The sequence below is a fragment of the Anguilla rostrata genome, chromosome 2, assembly GCF_018555375.3.
Source record: "Anguilla rostrata isolate EN2019 chromosome 2, ASM1855537v3, whole genome shotgun sequence".
Taxonomy (NCBI): domain Eukaryota; kingdom Metazoa; phylum Chordata; class Actinopteri; order Anguilliformes; family Anguillidae; genus Anguilla; species Anguilla rostrata.
Window position 1 is genome coordinate 32751738 of NC_057934.1, and position 8540 is coordinate 32760277.

The 8540-nt window shown below is 49.3% G+C and overlaps 1 protein-coding gene across 2 annotated transcripts in view; it reads right to left on the reverse strand.

Moving 5' to 3' along the window:
* Positions 1 to 1878: 1878 nt before the first annotated feature.
* LOC135247816 (retinoic acid receptor alpha) overlaps positions 1879 to 8540 on the reverse strand; it is a 97644-nt gene continuing 90982 nt past the window's right edge. For both annotated transcript variants that reach the window (XM_064321701.1, XM_064321700.1), the window contains exons 5-8: positions 8403 to 8540; positions 7521 to 7725; positions 6735 to 6893; positions 1879 to 4499 (exon numbers count right to left, since the gene is read on the reverse strand). The exon at positions 8403 to 8540 is cut by the window's right edge and continues 39 nt beyond it. In XM_064321701.1, coding sequence (XP_064177771.1) covers positions 4294 to 4499; positions 6735 to 6893; positions 7521 to 7725; positions 8403 to 8540 — 708 coding nt within the window. In that variant the 3' untranslated portion in view covers positions 1879 to 4293. The remainder of the gene's footprint in view (positions 4500 to 6734; positions 6894 to 7520; positions 7726 to 8402) is intronic.

Here is an 8540-nt window from a genome sequence, read left to right on the forward strand (position 1 = left end):
AATCTTCTCAACGAGCGGTTGTCTTTTCGCTCCACAACACAATCCTGACCTGAACATGTGCCGTGATTGGTCGGATTAATGTGGGCGTTAGGATGTCTTAAAATCTGATTGGCTGGACTAGACTAAATGGGGAAAAAAAAAAAAAAAACTATTTGTGGATTTCCTGTAAATCGTGCCGCTCAGATTGTTTCAAAAATTCATAAATAAATGTTAGCAACAGACAATGCACAAATGTGAATCAGCTACATTTATTTGTGGATTGGCTTCATTCAATTGTGGATCAGCTGCATTTATTTATAGATCCGCTGCATTTATTTGTGGAGCAACTGCAATTATTTGTGGATCAGCTACATTTAATTATATATTTTGAGACAATAATACCCCATATTAAAATATAATAAATTGTATAATTTACCTTTTTTGTGTTTTTTTTTTTGCTAAATGTTTTAGAAGTATTGAGTTGGCATCTGTAAAACAGACATGCACAACAGGCCCCAAAGGCCAATAGCACTGCTGGATTTATCTTCTTCCTGATGTTTCATTGGCTGATTCATGTCATCGATTGGTCATAGATTCCAAGCATCTGGTGTCGCGTGTCTAAATCAGTCCCTGTTTGCAGGGCAAGAATGAAAGGTAGTAGGACCTCTGAGCTTCTTTCAGATCCTTTCTTCCTTGTCCCTCCGTCTGCTTGTGTCCTCAACTTCAAACCACACTGTTCAAATACCATGACCATTTGTGCCACAATAAGTATGAGCTACTTGGAAGAACATATTTCTGCTTGCAGTATATTCATCGTGGAGGATACAATAAGGCTAGTTAAAATGTTTTCCTGAGTGAGATGTGGAGCGACCTACTCTCGAGCCCTACTCCATTCCCCCTGCACAGGCTGGATTTCAATGCGCTGCCATTTTACTTTCAGCTGTGGTCCCTTCTCTGTGCATTACCTTTTCTACTTCCTACCTGTGTGAAGAAAGCAAAACATATGAAAGGAGGGTACTATCTACTCTCCTTTTTAAATAATTGTTTTCTTGGAAGTACTGTACTGTTACTTTTTTAAATAAATAATAATAAAAAAAAGAGGCCTAGCTGACTAACTATCCGATGGGTAAGAAGGTACATACCAGTATACAGACCACAAACTAGGGTTCTGAAGGCCACCTTAAAATCAACAACCTACTCAGACCCAAAAAAAAACCAGGTGAATTCTGTGTTATCAGAGTGATCGGTGAGGTGCTTGGTAACAGCGAACGCCTGCTGTGCTGTAAGGCCATGGGGCTAAAGCGTTTGTTCTCAGTGCAGCGACGCGTACCGTCTACTGTATTTTGCCTATACGTGTGTTTTGATGCTTTTTTACTCTGTGATTTTTACTCTGTGTTTCTGTTTTTATTCTGCGATTTGTTCTTACTTTGTGATTTTATCCGCCTGCACAGCACTTTGGTCAACGTGGGTCGTATTTAAACGTGCTTTATAAATAAATTTGATTTGATTTGATTTGATACTGTCCAGAATCAAATCCTGACTTCACCTGTGCTCTGTACAGCTTTATGCTGCAATGTTCCGTTTACTTAATTCGCCATCCAGTAGATTAAACTGCTTCACACCCTCATAAATGAATGCCAGTCTATAGCATTGTGTGCAGCACAGAAAAAGCCATTAAGCAAAAGCCTTTTCGTGGTCGTCCATTTGGCCAAGTACAGCTACGGTGGAGCAAATGACCACTCGATTCAACAAATGAATGGTCACGTCTAATAACAGACCAGTTCAAAATGAGGATATTAAACAAATGTGTATGCTCATAATTAAAGAGGGGAGGAGCAACCGATCCAGTTGGTTCCAACGGTTGCACTGATGCATTGAAAAAACAAGCGGAGATGCGTAATTAATAAATGTTGGTTTATTTTCTTTTTCAAATCGCTCGATATTCAGACAAAATTGAAACAAGGTTTTAATGTCTTTCAAAACTGGAGGTGTATGCATCTATTCCAGGTGAGAGAAACGAGAGAAATTGTGCGCTGTACTGGAGGCAGCAAAGTCCCGGCCTCTGAAAGCAGCTGAGGAATCACCCCCAAATAAAAAAAATAAAATTAACACAAAACAAAAAAAAAAAAAAAAAAAAAAAAAAAAGGAAAACACAATCATAGTTTATACAGATGGGTGACTCACTGGGCCATCGTCGCATTTATTTTCGCGCGAGTGTCTAAGATGACAACTTCCTGTCCAAAGCACTCCCTTTCCTGTATACTCCTTTGAGAACTTGACTTGATGAACCCCTGGGGTCAGTGACAGTGTCGCAGTGTGACCAGGAGGGGGAGGAATGTAGTCGGGCCCCCGGCTCGCTTCTCCGGGAACGAGAAGCCTCCTCGACCGAACCGGGACCGTGGACAAAACCATTCTTTCCTGAGGCAGCTCTGTGTGTGTGTGTGTGTGTGTGTGTAGGTAGGTGCGTGCGCGCGCGAGACTGAGAGTGAGTAACGGGAGTTGCATAACAATGCAGAGTAACTTCTAAGTGATAAACGTACCCATCGAGAGTAGCCTATGAGAGCAGGAGGAGGTGTGGGACCCGTGTGATGTCACTTCCTCGAGGCAGGGTTCGAGGGGAGGGCTGCCGGTCACCCGTGCGCCATGGGTTCTGTAGTTCCGGGCGCGCACACTTGCTGGCGTCCCGCGGAAGCCCAGGAAGCTTCGCCGTGAACCGCACAGGCGACGCTGGACGTCTCCGATCTTCCTCCTCTGCGGAACGCACCGGTTCCAGCTGCGCTCGGCGCATAGGCGAATTAAAAGAAGCCCAACGCCCGAAGGACTCCTCTGGCCCCCACGGATGTGTGGAGTGAGCGGAAGAGAAGCACCGCTTTTATTTCCTCACCCTCTCTCTTTCCCATCGCTTGCCCTCCATCGGCAACGCGCGACTCAGCCCCCACCCCAAAACTCACCTCCTGCCCGAGACACGTGTGACAAGACGGACGTGGAAACCAAGCGTTCTCGTCTGAGTGACAGCGCCCTTCGGCCTATCCGTGCCCACCTTTTTCTTTAAAAAAAAAAAAAAATTATTTCAGGGTGAAGTGAACGTGGGTTGTTCTCTTGGGTCTGTAAACAGTGACGGGTGTCCCCTGTGGTGATTTCTATAGGTCTGTCCCTTATATCTGAATGGCCTACACAGTACAACAATGCGATTTCCTTCAGTAAAATGTGCAGTAAAATGACTTTCTTAAACAAAAGCTAAAAACAAAACACAAAAAAAAAAAGTATTTAAAAAAATAAAATAAAATCAAGTGAAGGCTAAACTCTTCATAGTTTAAAGAAATGAATACAGCATATATACATGATCTGAAGCTACTTAAAATACACCTTAATAAAGATACTCTTCATTGTTTATTTTTTTTTCTCGCCAAGAACCTGTTACCTTATGTACGACCGGTTAAAGATGATTTTCTTTTCAATACCTCCTAGAAGAAAAAGTTAACCCAACCTGGAACAGATATGTGTAATCATATATTTTATCCCATTCTTTTTTTTCCCCTGTGCACATGTGAAAATTACATTTGTATTTTAAACATCTTTAATGCACTGATTTCCTTTGCTCCAATAAAACAATGCCAGCTGGACATTTCTCTGTTAATAATCACTGGTTATGAAAGGATTAAAACAGTGGAGGAAAAAAAACAATTGCATCTAATCTCGGAAACAGTGAGAAAACTTTTCAAAAAAAATGTTCCATCAAATGTCATTCCATCCGATGTCATATTCCGTCTCGGACAATTCAAAATCTCAGTCATTCCTTATTTTTTATATATATTTATATATCTTTCGTAAGAAAAAATCTGTCTCAAAGTTGAAAAAGAAAAAAACAAAACAAAAAAAATACCCCCCAAAACAAGAAAAGACCCATTGTCCGTGGTCTTTGTTCAGTCCTGGCTGTAGGCGGGCACAGAGGACGGACCAGTGTCCAGTGTCTGTCCGTCAGCCTGTCCGTCCGGCTGTCCATCCATCCCCTTTCCGCCTGTCCCTGCCATATCAACAGTTTCCACATCTTGGCCTGGGACGGCTCCAGTTGCTTTTGTAAGTCTTAACCTTTGTGGTGGGGGGTGGAAAGTCTAGAAATTCAGCAGTGTTACTGTATAGTTTTTTTTTAGAGGGTAAACCCCCCCAAAGGAGACCTCGTTAATTTGAGGCCACTCCTTTGAGGTCTTTGCGAGAGTTTCGCGGGGGTGGGGGGGGGGGCGTGGGGAACACAGTGGTGCTTCCTGGAGACGGCGCTGTCCAGGGCGAGTGGGGAGGGGGCCGAGTCGGGCGTCGCTACGGCGACTGCGTGACCGGGCTGCTTTGGGCGGAGCTGGGCGACAGGCTGGGGCTGCAGCTCCCGGGGGGGGGCCCGCTGGTCCGGGCCGCCGCCCCCGCCGCCCCCTGGCTCTCAATGCCCTCAGAGTTCTCCAGCATCTCCTGGATGAGCGGGGGCATGGAGCCCGGGATCTCCATCTTCAGGGTGATCACCCGCTCAGCTCCTGCACCAGGGAGGGGAGGGGAACGACATCACTCAGTTCACATAAATAACACCTTCACTTTCGCTTGCTCTCAGAGTCAAGTAACTGCATACATAAACTTATCAATTACACATTGCAAGTAAGGGCTTTGTATAGTCACATCATTTAAATTATGTGTGAGAATGCAGAATTTTGCTTGGGGGATGGGTAGCGCATGCGCGACACGATGTGATGCAGAGCAAGTGAGGAGTATGGTGCGTGAGAGTAAGGTTGTGTGAGGGGTAAAGTGTGAGGTGTACCAGGTGAGGGGTAAAGTGTGAGGTGTACCAGGTGAGGGGTAAAGTGTGAGGGGTAACAGGTGAGGGGTAGGTTGTGTGAGGGGTAACAGGTGTGGGATGGGTTGTGTGAGGGGTATAGTGTGAGGGGTAACAGGGGAAGGGTGAAGTGTGAGGGGTAACAGGTGTGGGGTAGGTTGTGTGAGGGGTAACAGGGGAAGGGTAAAGTGTGAGGGGTAGCAGGTGTGTGGTAGGCTGTGTGAAGGGTGAGGTGTGAGGGGTAACAGGTGTGGGGCAGGCTGTGTGAAGGGTAAAGTGTGAGGGGTAACAGGTGTGGGGTACGTTGTGTGAGGGGTATAGTGTGAGGGGTAACAGGCGTGGGGCAGGCTGTGTGAAGGGTAAAGTGTGAGGGGTAACAGGTGTGGGGCAGGCTGTGTGAGGGGTAACAGGTGTGGGGTAGGCTGTGTAAAGGGTATAGTGTGAGGGGTAACAGGTGTGGGGTAGGCTGTGTGAGGGGTAACAGGTGTGGGGCAGGCTGTGTGAGGGGTATAGTGTGAGGGTAACAGGCGTGGTGCAGGCTGTGTGAGGGGTAACAGGTGTGGGGCAGGCTGTGTGAGGGGTATAGTGTGAGGGGGCTAGCACTGTGTGAGGGCTATAGTGTGAGGGGTAGGCTGTGTGAGGGGTAACAGGTGTGGGGCAGGCTGTGTGAGGGGTAACAGGTGTGGGGCAGGCTGTGTGAGGGGTATAGTGTGAGGGGTAACAGGTGTGGGGTAGGCTGTGTGATGGGTATAGTGTGAGGGGTAACAGGTGTGGGGCAGGCTGTGTGAAGGGCGAGGTGTGAGGGGTAACAGGTGTGGGGCAGGCGTGTGAGGGGTATAGTGTGAGGGCAGGCTGTGTGAGGGTATAGTGTGAGGGGTAACAGGTGTGGGGTAGGCTGTGTGAGGGTATAGTGTGAGGGGTAGGCTGTGTGAGGGGTAACAGGTGTGGGGTAGGTTGTGTGAGGGGTAACAGGTGTGGGGTAGGCTGTGTGAGGGGTAACAGGTGTGGGGCAGGCTGTGTGAGGGGTATAGTGTGAGGGGGCTAGCAGTGCGTGAGGGGTATAGTGTGAGGGGGCTAGCACTGCGTGAGGGGTATAGTGTGAGGGGCTAGCAGTGTGTGAGGGGTATAGTGTAAGGGGCTAGCAGTGTGTGAGGGGTATAGTGTGAGGGGGCTAGCAGTGTGTGAGGGGTATAGTGTGAGGGGGCTAGCAGTGTGTGAGGGGTATAGTGTGAGGGGGCTATACTGTGTGAGGGGTAACAGGTGTGGGGCAGGCTGTGTGAGGGGTATAGTGTGAGGGGTAACAGGTGTGGGGCAGGCTGTGTGAGGGGTATAGTGTGAGGGTAGGCTGTGTGAGGGGTAACAGGTGTGGGGCAGGCTGTGTGAGGGGTATAGTGTGAGGGGTAACAGGTGTGGGGTAGGCTGTGTGAGGGTATAGTGTGAGGGTAGGCTGTGTGAGGGTAACAGGTGTGGGGTAGGCTGTGTGAGGGGTATAGTGTGAGGGGCTAGCAGTGTGTGAGGGGTATAGTGTAAGGGGGCTAGCACTGTGTGAGGGTATAGTGTGAGGGGCTAGCAGTGTGTGAGGGGTATAGTGTAAGGGGGCTAGCACTGTGTGAGGGGTATAGTGTGAGGGGGCTAGCAGTGTGTGAGGGGTATAGTGTGAGGGGCTAGCAGTGTGTGAGGGTATAGTGTGAGGGGCTATACTGTGTGAGGGGTAACAGGTGTGGGGCAGGCTGTGTGAGGGGTATAGTGTGAGGGGTAACAGGTGTGGGGCAGGCTGTGTGAGGGCTATAGTGTGAGGAGGCTAGCAATGCGTGAGGGGTATAGTGTGAGAGGGCTAGCAGTGCGTGAGGGGTATAGTGTGAGGAGGCTAGCAGTGCGTGAGGGGTATAGTGTGAGGGGGCTAGCAGTGCGTGAGGGGTACACCACACTCGCGGTCTCTCACCCTTGGCGCTGATGCTCCGCAGGTCGGTGATCTTCATCAGCATCTTGGGGAACATGTGCGGCTTGTGCGGCCGCCGATTCCTCACGTAGATCTTGAGCGCCTCCAGCAGAGGCTCCTGCAGCACGTCCACCTTCTCCGACTGCTCCAGGTCCTGCCGGTCTGAACAAACGCACGCGGGTTCCAGGTTAGCGTCAATCCATTAGCACGGCGCTCAAAGCCGCTGGACAACACACAATCCATTCTGTGTTTCTCAGGCTCAGCCCTGTTTTCAAGATTAACCACTAGATGGCACTGTTGTCAAACTTTTGGGGGTTAAAAATCACTCGATAGGAACGTATCGTTTAAATTATATTTCAGGCGTTAAGTACGCTCACGAAATGAAAGGTTTCTTTGACAGATTGAAAAGATACAGTCGACTGAAATTAAGGCTCAGTGCAATAAATGTCACAACATGACTAGCACTGACCGTCCAAGATGACTTACCAGGCAAATACTGGCTTACGGGTAATATGCATAGCAAAGTATGTCTTGGGGACATCAAAGTATTTGAACAAACAATGATACGTTTATTTGATGGCATAAGAACACTGACCGAACAAAAATCTAGAATTTTCTGTACTTTTAAATGACAAATATGAAATGATTTTGTGATACTGTGGTAAATAAGTTTCATAGCATGTTACAAACTTATTTTATAAACTCCCCACAATTATTTTAGCCCAAAAACTGCTTTTGCGCTCACGTGTCCCTGCATTCTCCGTGCATCTGTGAGAAACGGCGCAGTACCTCCGCAGAGCAGGCAGATGGCGCTGAGGAGGCCGGTCTCCGCGTCGTCCATCTCCAGCGGCAGCAGCTGGTTGGCGAAGGCGAAGACCAGGTCGGTGAGCGGCCCGAAGCCGGCGTTGTGCATCTGCGTGCGGTTGAGCGTCAGGCCGTCCGAGAAGGTCATGGTGTCCTGCTCGGGCGTGTAGCGCGTGCAGATCCGCAGGATCTGAGAGACGGAGGGGGGGGCGGGCGAGGGTTAGGAAGAGCGCGGCGGACTCTCTCTCTCTCTCTCTCTCTCTCTCAGCAGTCCGGACAGCGCCGGGGACGAGGGCGGGGACGCAGCGCGCGACCACCTCCGCCATGCCAGCCACCGTTAAGATACAGGACAGCGACCATCTTAAAACACGCTACTGAGCAGAGACTCCTATCCAGAGCAACTCACTACGTAGGGCACCATCGGGAGTGAACACTCAACAATGGCAGAGTCAATCATTAAACCTCCAAGCACCATGAAAACAATAAAGTGCATTGGCAGTAGGGCATAGACCACAGAACACACATATACGCTCAGTACAAAGCAAAAAGGCAGAGCACACGTCTACTTTAATACAAAACAAGCAACAGGAGCGCATCGTAATACCATAACACCAGGGACCGAGCCCAAGTGTCTTCTGCTCGGTGCACTAATTTGCCTCATGTAACACCCGTCCGTAACTGTTCTAAAAGTGAATACACAGTGCGGTACGAGTGAAACGTTAAGGAAGGCCTGCGGAGGCCAATGAAGTCACGTTTCCTGCATCACGTGACCTCCGCGCGCAGAGTGGTTTGGCACTAACGGAAGGCGGCGGGGCGAGAGGCGGGGGAGGAGGCGGGGGCGGGGCGGGCGGGTGGGCGCGTCCTCACCAGGATGTCCAGGCAGGCGGCCTTCAGCAGGGTGATCTGGTCGGCGATGGTGAGCGTGGTGAAGCCGGGCAGCTGCTTGGCGAACTCCACCGTCTTGATGATGCACTTGGTGGACAGCTCGCTGAACTTGTCCCAGAG